At 42.2% G+C, this 16102-nt stretch overlaps 1 protein-coding gene across 10 annotated transcripts in view; it reads right to left on the minus strand.

The window, feature by feature from the left end:
• Positions 1-16102, minus strand: part of RAPGEF2 (Rap guanine nucleotide exchange factor 2) — a 243974-nt gene that overhangs the window by 86773 nt on the left and 141099 nt on the right. The window contains exon 1 of one of the 10 annotated variants that reach the window (XM_060299866.2): positions 5988-6056. The exons of 6 other annotated variants lie outside the window; for them this stretch is intronic. In XM_060299866.2, coding sequence (XP_060155849.1) covers positions 5988-6041 — 54 coding nt within the window. In that variant the 5' untranslated portion in view covers positions 6042-6056. 3 more of the 10 variants (XM_030865730.3, XM_060299867.2, XM_070045624.1) reach the window with 3 other exon arrangements.

Genomic DNA, 16102 nt, shown 5'->3' on the forward strand with positions numbered 1-16102 from the left:
GTATGCAATGTGTTGGCAAGTTCTTAAAATATATTTCTTTACTTCTAACAGGGTAAAAAGATCTATTATTTGTTGCCAGGGTTTCTTGGCCCAAATCCAAGGCAAGATGACCTTGTCCTTGAATAAAACAATAGGATATTGCTTCCTCTCAGGCCTCTGTTAGCTAGCACAGTGGAAAATCTCCCCAAGAGATAGTAAGAGATAGTTTATTTCATCTCGGGAAATATATCTGTCATAATAGACAAAATAAAGATCAGATAAAGAAGAGGTAGAGTCTTAACCAAAAGAGGTGTAACTTAACACCTATGATTAATCTTGGTGCTATTTTCTACCCTGCTAAGGAAAATGCGTCAATCAAATTATATTAAAAAGACACTCTACCCAATGTTTACAGACAAGGTCAGATTGTCATGGTAGGATGAAAGCAATTTTTTCAAAATTGAGTTTCCTTGAATCTTTTCTAGTTAAAGACAGGAGGAGGGTGGGAGGGAGAAGGAGGTTACACTCCTTCGCTGGATCTCCATATTATAGTCATTAATTTGTCAAGTGTCCTAACACCTTCCTCTCTGTCACCTGTGTTGACCTACTCTCGCTGACATAATCTATTCCAATAGTGATGATCTCATTACCTTCTAATTCCTTATATCTTTGGACCCTCACTTGCTATTCTTCCATCCTACAAAAGCCTTCTCTATTCTGTACTCTTAACAGTTGATAAAGAGTTCTGAATTCCAACCATATTCTTCACACCTGGTATGAGGAAGGGGGAGAATTCACTCCAGATACGATGTCTCATCTAACCGCAGAGACCAACGCAATTACAACAATTAATAAAATGAAGAATTACATATTAAGTGGCACTAAATCATTATTCAGAGGAAGCAGAGATAAATATGAACAGAAACAAGGAGCAAATGAAAGTCAAGCACAGAGCACTGCAGGCTGAAAAATCGGAAAAGAAAAGGGGCCCTTAGTATCTGTAATCAGAGCACCTTGTCCTAACTGAAAAAAGCACAGTTGGGAAAAAAATATGCTCCTAAGCGAGAGAATGTAGATGACAGAGGTCCTCGGTGACCAACAGGAAGTCAGACTCATGAAACGATGACTTGTGGCTACAGACGAGCCAGAGCCAGTGTGGACTTCAGAGAGGTGGTCGTGAGCAGAAGTCGGGCTCCATGGCAGATGCAGACTCTACCAAAGCAGAAATGGGGGCGTGGAACAGCCAGGCTCAGGGCTGCCCACGGAGCACAGGTGGCCACGGTCAGGCCGTCTGAAGTTACAAAGGGAGCAGAGGAAGTTGAGGCATCAAGTTTATGCTTAAAGAGTTAAGCAGCAATTAAAAATGAGAAGGTACTGGGCTTCCCTGGTGGCGCAGTGGTTGCGGGTCCGCCTGCCGATGCAGGGTACGCGGGTTCGTGCCCTGGTCCGGGAAGATCCCACGTGCCGCGGAGCGGCTGGGCCCGTGAGCCATGGCCGCTGAGCCTGCGCGTCCGGAGCCTGTGCTCCGCAACGGGATGAGGCCACAACAGTGAGAGACCCACGTACCGTGGGAAAAAAAAAAAAAAAAAAGGACAGAAGCTTATTGACTGCATCTATCAAATAGTTTTATAAAACTATTTTTTTAAGTTTTTAAAATAATTTTGATCATGATATTGTTGCCCTTTTATATGAACTTGGAATGTCACACATACCAGGAAAAACAAGAGTAGCCAAAGAAAAGCAAGCATGTTTTTCAAGTCGTGTATTCCAATAATTCACAGCAGCCCTGATAAGTATACAATCCAAACACCTGATTTAGACTAAATCTAGCCACAGAAGGAGAAGCAGTACAGGGTGGTGGGCTCCAGTGATGGTTCCACCACTTACAGTCCTGGGAAAAAGGTATTTTTTAATCTCACTAAGCCTCATTTTCATCATCTCTGAAAAGGTGATAATAAATCTTTCTTTAAAGGGTTGCTGTGATAATTCAGATAATATGTAGTACATAGTGCCTGTCATCCAATAAGTGCTCAGTAAATGATAGCTATTGCTGTTTATTCCCTGCATTCAAGTAGGCATTTTCTTATATAAACCACTTTTTAAAAATCATCATTTCATCACGACTGAAGTCTCATTTATTGTAAGTACAGCGCACTACATATATCAATAATTTCTATAAAATGTGCAAAGGAAAACTAGATGATCAGTTTGATAATACCAAGTTGATTTATTTTAAGTGATTCATGTAAAAAATTTACAAAGTTTCTAAGTCATCGTATATCGCACAACTTTCAAAGGCACGCTGAAGGCACCCTCCTCCCGCCAGTTCATCTGAGGTGGGCAAAAAGGCGGGGGGGTGGGGGGCGGGTAGAACACGGAACAGCTGGTAAATGGAGCAATGGCCCTTTCCTGTCACCCCCAGGTTTTCCGCAACTTCTTAAGCCTGTGCAGCTTTTCTTGTGTAACATCTATGAACAGTCTGTGCCACTAGTGTTCCAGAGCAGCCTTTTTGAAATGGAGTTTTAGCATACATTTTTTAACGTTAATAATCTCCTTTTATTGTCGAAAGCCCCCAAATCACAAGGCTCCCCTGGAGACGGACTGAGCGCCAGGCGGCACTGAGAACAGAGCCCAGTGCTGGGGGCCGTCTTGGCGACGCACAGGTGTTCACACCTGGCCAGGTGGAACCGCGACAGGGAGGAGAGGTGACAAAACGTATACAAGGCACTAGTGTAAAGGGTACATGGGGCTTCACTAACCCGAATTCATTCAGATGAGAAAGTCAGCAGTGTTTACTGTGCACCTATTAAGCGCCAGCAGCTGAGAGAACGCACGGCGCCCGACAGGGAAAGAATAAAAGCCCGTGAGATATGAAAGATTCTCACAAAGTAGAAAAACTGAGTTTACCCCTGCTCAATCACAGCTTCAAAAAAAGCCCCCGATTCAATGTTGTTCCTTTTAGTATCTCACTCACTTCCGCAGTCAAAGCCACTTAAAAAGCCACAAACTTCTCCAAGAGGCGAAAATGGAAGTTATCTGTGACGTTGTCAAACTTCACGCATTTAAAATGAGCTCTGACATTTCCCTCGTAAAGCCTCATAGGTCAGAAGAGGGGTGTCCCACTCATGTTTGCTCAACAGCTCTTTACTGAGTCACCTATTATGTGACAGCCAGGACACTGTTCTCCTGTTCACCTCCTGCATGAAATTAAAGTCTTAAAGGTCTGCTCGTTAACCAGCAAAGTCTACATAACCAAAGGCCTCATCAACACGGACCACGCAGCAAGATCCTGAGGGTACCAACTGACAACCCTGCCCCAGAGGATGATCTGGGCGGCGAACTCCAGGACCTCAATTGAACAGAAATATGGTGGGAGATACCACTGACACGCTTTCTAGATATCACTTGACTCAAAGCTATTTTATGGCTAGGGTTACTTTTGTCAAAGCATTACCCTGGAATTCACTAAAACGTAAAGCACGTGTCAGGAAATAAATACGCTTTACGGGACAGGCATCCACACACTATTTGGTATTACCTGGCCCAACTGCTCCTTTTCATAAATCTAGTCCTACTTTTTCCTCCCCCGCCAGTAAACTATTTTCTTTGTTCATTAAAATTATATTATTATTAATTTCAGTACCCCCCTCCTCCCATTCTGAGAAAGGACATGTGAAAAAGGTAAACCAAGAGCCTGTGATTTGAACTTTGTTTCTAAGGTTCCTCAAGTGCAGTGTAAGTAACACACCTCACTGGTCCCTGAAAAAATCCCGAGTGCAGAGGAGCTTCACGTCAGAGGCCCTGTTACTAAAGTCTAACTAGAGTAGAACTTCTCTATAACGACCTTTCTTATTAGTGAAATTAAGTATAAGGCTGGTCTGCTTTTGGATCTGATCCGAAGAGATTTAATTAGCGAGGTACCACAGGAATCTCATTACGAGGGGGCTGGGCTCCAAGCCCCGCATCATAACACGCCTGCAACACAGCCACTGCCCGGGAACATCCCACCACTCTCTGGGCGTGCAGGGCGATGCCTCATGGGTAGCTTCATCTAAGAAAACCTCTCGGATTTAGTTAACAATTTTGTTCGTGATGGTGAACAAAACCAAATTAGCTCCATAAACCTAGGCATCTAAATATTCTAATTCATGTCCTTCTGTCTATAAATTTTCAAAGCCTCAGCGATTTATCTCCATTTTCAAAGTTTAACATCTCAATCTTTTTAGCATACATAAAAGATAATTCCTGTACCCTAATAGAGTACTTGCTAGAGGCCAGAATATAAAAATAGGCATTTAAAAATACTTTAATTACTATATAAGCTGCCTAAATATATGCATTTTCATTTGGGACATTTAAATATATATATGAGACACACACATATGAATTAGTGTGATGGCAGAAAACTTCCAACATGGTGGTATAAAGGCAGCAAAGTGAGAATTCACATTCCTAGAACAGGAGGCTCGGACTTGGTATTAACCATAGAAAAGTGTTTCTCACAAACAGCAGTAGCTGCCTGTGGGATTTCAGCGTGACAAATGCAGAGCTGACTCATGGGATCAATTATAAAGAAGCAATACTTGTGGCATGAAACAAACAAAAAAATTCTGTGTTCTCATCACCTGTTAATTCCTGTGAAGAAGTCCGATGAGTCCCACTGATGGTTTTATTACCAAATCAATAACCGAAGCTCTCCTCCCTCCTTCAAGCCTACATGTGAATTCCGTACCACAGACGCCTGTGCCCAATAACCTTTTCATGATCTCTCATTAAATTCAACGATACACATATTTTTACGAGACTATTCAAGTGCTGAGTTAAAGCTGAATTGCCAAGTTTTAATCTCTGATTATAAAAATCAGCCGTCCGGTGTGTCACAATGTTTGTGATCTTGCTTTAAATGGACTGCTGGTCTTGTTGAAAAAAATGGTTAAATCACAACAGAATGGGAAGAACAAGCCAGCTGTAACTTACCCTCCCTCCTCCAAGCAGACTCTCAGACCCTCTAGAAAACATGCCTCCCCTGAAGAGACACAGCGATCATCCCCATTTTAAAGCCGTTCCCTATGACGCAAGGTGGAAGCACAGCGGCATTTGAGGTACTTACTGAGTGTTTCTCCTGCTGGCCCATAACTCCATGGTTAGCTGGGATTGCTAGTGGTTTCATAATGAAGAAACATATGCTGGACTGAACTTACACATCATGTACCAGTCTCTCATGGATGCCAAGTCACCCTTGACAGCACTGAATTAAAAGAAAAACGAAGAAGAAAGAAAGAAAAAAAAGAGGAGGAGAGCCAGCTGCAGCTTCAAGTCTCACTACCGGTGAGCTGAAAACCCTCATACTTGTGGACCAGAAAAGGGATCCGCACGACCCTGCCGGTCTCCATTTTTATAACGCTGAAACTCTAGCCATCTCCGGCTACGACGAGACTGAGGAAACCTTATCCAGCTCTCAGTCCTCCCGGAGAACAAGATCATTTCTGAGACCGAAGAACGAGAGGCAAAAGAAAAGGGGGAAAAAAAAAAAGCTAAAATGGCTGACTGCACACAGACTCCCCTCCAAAAGGCTTCCCAGAGAATGATCTCGGTCAGGGTGGTGGAGGAACCGGTCTTCAGCATTCAGCCAAGCATTGTTAATACTCTTGTCTCATTTGCAATCACACATACGGACCCCTTCGACCAAGGAAGAAAGGAGAAAGAGAAAGAAAGAAAGAACCAGGGCAGAGCGTGTGAATCGGGACCTCCTCCCTGGCTGCCAGTGATGCTGACGGAGCGGTGACCAGTCATCTCTGTCCCACTCCACTAACCAAGTTTGCACAATTAATCTCGGCGGCATGACACTGATGGACATTTGATCTAATGATGTCTGTCCCTTACACTCAACACAAGCATGACTGCCAGCAAGAGAGTCACTAACAGAAACACGGCACATGCACACACACAATCTTGAGAAGCACGAGTCTGAATGCAATACACCAATATAATTACATTATTGTGCTTACTTTGGAGGACCATGGCTGCAGGCAGTTGGCATAGCAACGCACAAGGAAAGCCATTTCCTGGGTAGAGAGAAAGCTTCCTTTTCTAAATAAAAAATTCCTCTTAGGAAACAGGCGGCATTGCTGCTTCCTGCAGAAAGCAAGACACTGGAGTCTGTCTCTTAACCTGCAAGGCTCACACTCAATGCAGTTCTAGTGATGTAAGTGGATTTCTCTCTCGCCCTCCCTCTCCCTATATACACTGAAATATTCAGCTCAAACGGTACACACATTCCTTAAGGCTCGCCCCCTCCTCTACTTAACCATTTCACTCATTAAGGTAGCAATGGACAATTCAGATAAAGTAACGAGCTCTTGCCTGTATTTTATCAGCGGCCGTAGGTTAAGCAAGTCTCAGAGGGATGGAATCCATTGATTGCTGACTCCAAATAATATCTCTGAAGACAGGGTGGGAGAGCAGAGCAAGGACTCACTTGAACAGCTTTGAACTAAGATATGATTTTTCACCAAGGGGAAGAAACAGGGATGGCTGTGACCTCGTCCCCACCCTCGAATATCACCGTGCTGTAGGAAACAAGTACCCACCAGAAATTCACAAAATGCAAGCTTTGTATAAATTTAGAAGGTGTGATTTTTCACAAACACCCATACACACACTCGGGCACACACACACAGCACCTTGCAAATTATATCAAAATAAACCCACTCGGGTTTTTTTTTTTTTATAAAAACCAAATCAAACTTCTTTTAGAGGTAGAAAGTTGAAATTTAATAAGGTTGTGTAATTCTACCACACTGAATTCCACCCGGGTTAGTAGGTTATTGGAAAAGACAGCATTACTGTTGACATTTTAGCTTGGAAGCCCTGGTCCGGTTCTCATGGTCGCATCTATCTATAAACGGTATCCATGATCGAAAACAGCGATGGAAAATCTAGCTACTTGAGTACCTGACTTCGGAGCTGCCCGTACCCGCTGCTCCCTAAGCTGGCTCCCACACCACCTATTCTCTTTCCTCTCCCTGCACACCTGAAGGCAGCCAGGCCCTCCACTTCTCGATCTGGCATCCTTCTACCCCAGCATGCCCCTTCCACAGACTTCTCAATATCATCCACTCAACCTCTCGCCCACAACTAGAGGTTCTCCACTTTCTTTTTTTTTTTGCGGTACGCGGGCCTCTCACTGTTGTGGCCTCTCCCGTTGCGGAGCACAGGCTCCGGACGCGCAGGCTCAGCGGCCATGGCTCACGGGCCCAGCCGCTCCGCGGCATGTGGGATCTTCCCATACTGGGGCACAAACCCGTGTCCCCTGCATCGGCAGGCGGACTCGCAACCACTGCGCCACCAGGGAAGCCCTCCACTTTTTAATATGTTCAGGTCTCTCCCGTCTCAGAAACAAAACCAAAACCGGAAACCTTGCCAGGATCCTACATTCTCCCGTGGCCACTGTCTGACCTTTTCCCCACTTCACACCCAAACCTCTGAGGAATCACCTACTTTGGTTCCGTCACTCCCTCACCGCACCGCCCTCTCAAATGAAGGACCACCACGGTTCTGTTATAATGCCTGAGACGTCGACCAGTCACCCTTAACACCCTTGTCCACATCCGATCCGTCACAGTGTCCCACTAATTACATCTCTACCTTCCCTACAATTCAGATTTCTCTCCATCTCCGCTGCTACCATCCCACTCCAATCATTATTTTTTGCCGCGAAAACTGCAAAAGTCTCCTTACTGAACTGTCTGGATTCAGTTCTAACCTCGTCCACTCAACCCATTTGACAGACTGCCTCTGAGATCTCTGAAAAACGAAAATCTGGTCATTTCATCTGAATCCACTGAGCCCCCTTTTCCAACCCAGACACACGCATGGCTTCCCACTGCTCTCAGCGCACAGACTACAACTCTTGTGGTATCTGCAAGACCTGCGTGTCTTCAAGACTCACCCCACACTCAGACCCTCAGGTAACCTCAGCGGCTCTTGCTTCCTTGAAGGGGCAAGAGGACCTTTTCACGTGTTATTTCTTCTGCCTTGAACTCGCCCTCACCCTCCCTTTCCTGATCGCTCCTACGACACCCCTCAAAACCCACTGGTGAAATGCCCTCAAAACTACCATCATGTTGTATATCACTCTCCTGTCATGCCATGAGTTCATGCTTAATCACGAACTTATGTGCAATTAGTGTTTGCTTTTCCCCTGCTACACACCCCTCTCCTTGATGGCTGACACCATGCTTGCCTGCGTGCCACTAGACTTGCAGTGCATAGCACGCTACGTGCTGTATACAATCAACACTTTTTGAATGAATGAAACCCCCAGTGACTGGGAATGGACATTAGCAAGACCATATTTGATCCTGTAAACCAGTCCCTAACAAAAAAAGTCCCAGATATTTTTCTATAACAAATGAATTATTTAAAAGTAAACAGTGCTGTTCTTTGACAAAGGGAAAAAGCAATATAATAGAGCAAAGAGAGTCTCTTCAACAAATGGTGCTGGAACAAATGGACATCCACACGCAAAAAGCATCACATCACCTAGAAACAGGCCTTACGCCACCCACAAAAATTAACTCAAAATGGATCACAGACCTAAATGTAAAACGCAAAACTGCAGAACTCCTACAAGATACTAAGAGGAAACGTAGACAACCTTGAGTATGGTGATGCCTTTTTAGATACAACACCAAACATGATGCGTGAAAGAAATAATGGGTAAGTTGGATTCACTAAAATTAAAAACTTCTGCTCTGGAGCTTCCCTGGTGGCGCAGTGGTTGAGAGTCCGCCTGCCGATGCAGGGGACCCGGGTTCGTGCCCCGGTCCGGGAAGATCCCACATGCCGCGGAGCGGCTGGGCCCGTGAGCCATGGCCGCTGAGCCTGCGCTCCGCAACGGGAGAGGCCACAACTGTGAGAGGCCCGCGTACCGAAAAAAAAAAAAAAGGTAAAAGCTAGAAGCAACTCAAGTGTCCATCTATGAATGAATGCATAAACAAAATGTGGTATATACATATCAATACGATGGGATATTCGGTCTTAAAAAGGAACAAGATTCTCTAACGAGCTACAACAAGGACACGCCTTGAAGACACTGTGCTAAAGTGAAATGGTTCAGTCACAGAAAGACAAACCCTGTACGACTACACTTGTATCAACTTCACAGACAGAAAGGAGAACGGTGGTGGCCAGGGGCTGGGAGAAATGAGGAGTCATGTTTAATGGGTATGGAGTTTCTTCTGGGAAGACGAAAATGTTCTGGAGATGGATGGTGGCGATGGCTGCATAATGAGGTGAATGTACTTAATGCCACTGAACTGGACCCTTAAAAATGGTTAAAATGATCAATTTAAATGTTATGTGTGTTTTACTACACACGCAAATAGAGCCAATGGCAACTCAAGAACTAAGTGATCAAGCGGCACAACTTTCACCCATCCAGCCCATGCCCCACAGGCCCACGCGACGGAAACCTGTCTCCAAGGTGAAGTCAGGTCACCTCCATGCTGATGGCGGCCGACCTTTTAGGGGAAGATTTCGCGTTGCTTGTCTTTGCAGAAAAACCTGTCACCTCTCTGGAGGAGGAAACTAACCTCATCGGGGACCCTGAGAGATGAGGTCAGAGTCACACATCCTCAGGCACTGATGCTCTTCTGTGCTGAGACTGGTGAGATTTCTCTCCCAACCTGGCTCCCCGCCTACAACCTACACATTTCAAAACTCATGACTGCAGTACTGAAGTTTTACTATCCCTACTACCTTGTACAATGAAATACAATTACACCAGGTTATAGTATGCCAAACATAAAATACGAACTGACGATTTAAGAGAATCCCATATTACAGATTTTACACAAATGAGAAAAAAATCACCCTTAGGCTGATTTTGGTTCTATTTACCCTATTCCTTAACCATCTAGATTCAGCAAATAGCATTACATAGATCCAGCTAGAAAAAGGACCACGTAACAGCTTTCTGCCTAAGAACTTCCAGTGACTTCTAAATTATCAGCAACAGTGACCCAAAGGATAGATCATAACACAATTCAAGACGTTACTTAAGCCTTTCCATGCTAAATTTAAACCCATCATATTCATTTATACTTTTTTCCACCTAAAGTATGCCCGTTTTAATTACTATGAAATTGAGAAAAATGGTCTGTTCTTCTCAGTAATTATCAACCACATTTAGGATTAATACGTGTTTATTTATGTAGAGCATCTATAGTGTTTATCCACAGATCTCCAAGTGCTTTGCAAACATTTAATTAAGCCTGGTCAGCACCCAAGGAAGCAGTAAAATAATGGATTCGTCCTTTCCCAGAAAAATTAAGTGTATGAGATTATAGAGTTAGTAGTTTGGAAGAGCACAAAATAGAACTCCAGGTTTCTCATATAATTTACTTTATCCACTATACATATGCTGATTGCTTTCCCTCTTCTCCCTTCCCCAGAGGAAAAACTACAGAGGCTGGAGAAAATCTCTTGGAGAGGCAGGAAGAATTTATTCTTCAATATCTGGAAACGTAAAATTTTACAAATTTGAACCCTAATGTTTTATTGTTCATCAAAGAAATGACATTTTGAAGTGCTGTTTTCTACACAACCACACCAAACCCACTGAGCACCAAGCCAATGCAAAACTGTGCAAGGTACGGTCAGAAGTTTCACTTCTCTTTTCCTAAACCCAAAACATCCCATTAGTATTAGGATTTCTTTCTAAACAAAACAAAAAACAAAACAAAACAAAAGTTGATTATCTGACAAATTCTTCACACTGTAATTCATCCCTACATTTCACATAATCTGCTTCATCCTCGGGTGAACTTCAGACAGGTCCCCCCACACACCCTCCTCACAGAGGAAATCGGGGCTAGAATTTTTATTTTTTCTACTCTGACCAATAAAAAGGTACTTCAGGTTCTTTATTTAAAATAATTTAATTACGAAATAAAATGAGAGACACCAACACTGTGCCTGATACGTAATAACTGTTGAATACACATCTGAGTTTAATTTAAATGAAGGCTTTAGAAATACTAGGAACCATTACTTGAATTAGCACTTAAAAAGATCGAATTGTGAGTCCAAAAAAGATCACCCAGATATACTCTAAAGATATATTCAAAGAAATCTTTAGGCTATGTCTTTAATTAAAAATACCTGTCTGACAACAAACTGCTTATGTTGCACCTGACTCATAACTGGAGAACTAATGTAACCTGTCTATAATAAATATGCCCACTATTTACGTGGGCCACGTTAGAAGAGAACGATTAAAAGATGGCACGAAATGGGGAGTTCCCTGGCGGCCCAGCGGTTAGGACTTAGCACTTTCACCGTCATGGCCCAGGTTCAATCCTTGGTCACGCCCCCCCCCACCCCCCGCCAAAGTAAAGATGGCATGAAATGGAGACATGCAGAAAAACAAAGAAAAATAAAGAAGGCTGTAAGCGAGTAAGAAATTCCAACATACAGAACGGGGCTTTTCAAAATGCACAGACTTTAACAGCTGATTTCGCAAAGCTTACCTCATTCCCAAGAACCCGTTTTAACGAGACCAGACTTCACCTCAAAATGCTCAGCCTCAGAGGGGAAGTCCTTGTACACTGGTTGCAAATCATTTCACCGCTTTGTCTAAGGACGAGGCCTGAAAGTGGGCTCCTGACTTCAGTATTTCATAGAGTACCACTCCAAATATAAATAGCAATTACTGAGCTTCCCTGGTGGCGCAGTGGTTGGGAGTGCGCCTGCCGATGCAGGGGACGTGGGTTCGTGCCCCGGTCCAGGAAGATCCCACATGCCGCGGAGCGGCTGGGCCCGTGAGCCATGGCCACTGAGCCTGCGCGTCCGGAGCCTGTGCTCCGCAATGGGAGAGACCACAGCGGTGAGAGGCCCGCGTACTGCAAACAAAAAAGCAATTACTATCTTTATTACTAATCTGGCACGTAACCTATTCCCTTATGATTAATATGTTTGCGCGAACACAGTAGTTAATTATCACTCTTATTTTTATTTAACAAAAAGAGAAATACTGACCACAAACTGGAATGTAAATTAGCTGAAAGCAGGGACCATACAACATTTCATCTCATATTGCCAATGATAAAATGTTTTGTCTCTCGTACTTAACACACAGTAATTGCTCAAAGAATAAATGCATAAGTAATTCCACTTACACATTTTCAAGAGTAACCTGTGAAGTAGTATAACACCAGCTTTATTTTAAGCTGAGGAAGCAGACATAGGAGAGTTGTGCAACCATGAAAGATGTCCAATTTGCTTACTGACAAAATGAGGTGTTTTAAATAACGTGACAGGTGAAAAGAGTAGATGAAAACCAGCAAATCTAAATTTAACAGTGTACCATGTGTACCATCAAAGTGTCACTCTTACAAGTACAGGAGAGGGAAGATCAGGCTGGAGGAACAATTCGTAGCGTGGGGGGGTGGGGGTGGGAGGTGGGAGGGGCTATCTGTAAAAGGGAGCTGGCCAAAAGCTCCAAGGTGACTGAAAACCCTAATAAAATCTCAGGTTACATTATCAGACACATAAGGCCCAGAGGGAGGGGGACAGGAAGCTCTGCTATAGCCTATAGTCTGCATGTGGTTTACAGCAACCCATTCTAGACATCATGACTTAGGACAGATAATGAGTAACTGTAATGTTCAAACAGCAGAAGATCAAGATGATAAGGTGTTCAGAAAAGTTATAAGAAGTTAGGAATGTGTAACCTAGAGAAGAGGCTGAACAGAGCAGGGTCTCATTAAATATCTGAAACACACTTACATGGAAATGGAACACGAATATTCATTTGTGCTGCTTTAAGAGATACCCAGAACCACAGACTAAGATACAGAGAGGCAGATTTCACTAAACATAAGGGAAGTTTCTTAATAATTAGGCCTTTCCTACAAGCAACAATAACTGCTATGATTTACAAAACCCTTTCTTTGTACCAGGCGGTAGGGTACAATTTTGACACACGTTACGTATGGACTGTCTCACAAATATCAGTGCTAAGTGTAACTAAAAATCTTAAAGCAGAGGATGAACGTCAGTGATTACATAGAAAAAAATAAATTTTATTAAGTGGTTTGACTGGCAGATTCCTAAAATCCTTTTACGTTCTTAAAGTTATCTTAACTATATGGCTGGTCCCAAACGTTAGCTAGTAGCAAGATGGGGGTAGAGGGGTAATATTTCCATTCAGATGGTCTATCTTGGGATAAGATTTCCTGGTGGTAACTATCCTTTATTCTGAAATCTTTATCTTCCTACTTTGGCAGCCAGAGAGGAAATATTAAAATGCCCTTACTTTTTAAAAATTATAGTGATAATTGGACAATAGTTTAGAGGTTTTCTTTTTAACATCGCTTACTCTGCAAATTAAATGCTGTCAAACTTAGAAAAAGCTAAGTAAAAGGTGTTTTTCTTTATGGTAGCAATAATTTGAATTATTAAAAGTCCTACATAACTACATCATCAGTTTTACAGAAGGTTTATAAACCCCCTGATATTATTTGATATACATTTTCAATATTCTTAAATACTACCAGAACACTTCCAATATTTTCTGGTGCAGAAGTTAGTAATTTTGTGGTGGTGTGTTTTTTTTTAAATTTATTTATTTATTTTTGGCTGTGTTGGGTCTTCGTTTCTGTGCAAGGGCTTTCTCTAGTTGCGGTGAGCAGGGGCCACTCTTCATCACGGTGCGCGGGCCTCTCACTGTCGTGGCCTCTCTTGTTGCGGAGCACAGGCTCCAGACGCGCGGGCTCAGTAGTTGTGGTGCACAGGCTTAGTTGCTCCGCGGCATGTGGGATCTTCCCAGACCAGGAGCTCAAACCCGTATCCCCTGCACTGGCAGGCAGATTCTCAACCACTGCGCCACCAGGGAAGCCCACTGTGGCGGTGTGTTTTTACCTTTAAAAATGATGACTACCTTTAGACAACTGTAAGTTGTTTTAGTTCGTTAAAAAGTCATACTTACAAAAGATCTTCTGGCAAGATTTGGCTTGTTACTTATAATATTAGTGGACCTAACTTTTAAAATACACTAATTACATAGTTATGCTCTGTTGTGAAATAGTACTGATGGCCAGTGAAAACCCATTTCTGCATTGGAATGAGCTAGAAAGGTTATTTACATGGGGGGGAATGCTGTGCTTTATTGATGAGGGATGCATGGTTCGAGAGGGGAAAACACCCAGTTGCAACAAAAAAGACTGATGAATCAACCAAAGCCTACTAGAATGGACGTTCTGTGCTCTGGCCTCTTTCCTTTAAAGGTATTTAAATTGTAGGCATTTAAAGTGGGTGAATTATATGATATATATTATATTTCTTTTAGATCAAATTTAAAGTTTAAGTAACATAAAAGCAATATATGTTAAATTCATTTTAAAAAATAAATAATGTTCTGTATCAGGGACAGAGAAGACCTATATCTTTATTTGATTCTGTGACCATGAACATCGAACACATTACGTGACACCTTTGACCTTAGGAGGCTTATCTCCTAACAGTGGAGATGCCATCACCAAACATTCAATGCTGCAGAAAAGTCTGATTGACGAAATACATGAAAAAGCACGCTGACGACTGGTATATGTCATAAGGATCCAATAAGGGCTGATTTTATTCCTTCCAAGATATTCTAAAAATTCAGCTGCACTCAAGGTTTGGGCAACCCATGAATTAATGTTGTATCGATGTGTTAATGCAGGTGGATCTATGATGCCTCTCCTAGAAATGTTAACTAATGCTAATTCTGGGAGTTTGATGGACACCAGCACGGAACCAGGACACTGCTGAGGACCTACCGTAACAGCATACACACTGTGCAAAAGGTACACAAAGGCATACGTGATACTGTCTGCTTCCAAAGACTCTCCTGACTCTTCAGGAATTTAATTTTAACAAGCATATTTTCATTTTTTAAATCTGAGGTTTTCAAATAAGTATGTATAAATTTTCATAATGGTTCAATAATCTTCACTCTAAACGAAAATAACAGTATTTATAAGCAGCAGCATTCATCAGTGGACTTCACGACCAGGAATAGAACTGTGACTGCCCATCTGATGTAATTAAATATACTCCAGACAGGAAATGCTTCCAAGTAAATTTGCCTGGAAAATAATTAAATATAGAAGAGACTGTCTCAATATAGAAAATATTTTAGATGCCACAGAAATTTTTTAAATGTTCCCTTAGAGAAGAAGCCAGCCTCCCACCATGACCACATGAGTTTAAGATGACAATATTCAATCTTCCTTCTCATAAATAAATGAATAAACAAACAAAGCCCAAACCACCCATCTAATTTCTCCCTCTCCTTAAAAGGCAAACAGAGTATTTCACCCTATTCATATTTTAGTTGCGCTTTGAAATGTTCAATTACTACCATGCTGGTATTTTTAAAGGACAAGACTAGAATATTTAACTGTATGTCTCAGACAATTATAATTGTTAGAACTGCTCACAACTGGCCAGATGAATCACAATCATGGAAGATTATACCTCCTGACTGTGCCACAAAGTAGCAGTTCACTGTATTAACACACAACCATAAATCTATAATGAGACACTAAACAGAATAAGTAGCATTCACTCATTCATTCTACACTTAACCCCCAAGACAAAGTGGGACAGGACAGGAATACAAGAAATACAAGAAATCAGGTATGACCTCCAGAAATCATCCTGGTTAGTTCAATAGTGTGGTGGACATAAGCAAAATGTACTGTGCATCATATGAAATGGTTACTAAAAGGCTGCCTTGGAGCAAATGTATAACGAAACCTATTTTTCTTGATGGCTTGTATTTTATAGGTAATGCTTTTTCAAGGAGGTGAAGCCAAAAAAAAAAAAAAATCTGTTGGGCCAAAATTTTACAACATACCATTCAATTCAGTGGACTTTTTAAAAACAAAAACCAAAACTAATAATGCCATTTGCAGCAACATGGATGCAACCAGAGATTATCATACTAAGTGAATTAAGTCAGAAAGAGAAAGACAAATACCATATGATATCGCTTATATGTGGCATCTAAAATATGCCACAAACGAACCTATCTACGAAACAGAAACAGAATCAGGGACACAGAGAACAGACT

Source organism: Globicephala melas, chromosome 5, assembly GCF_963455315.2.
Source record: "Globicephala melas chromosome 5, mGloMel1.2, whole genome shotgun sequence".
Taxonomy (NCBI): domain Eukaryota; kingdom Metazoa; phylum Chordata; class Mammalia; order Artiodactyla; family Delphinidae; genus Globicephala; species Globicephala melas.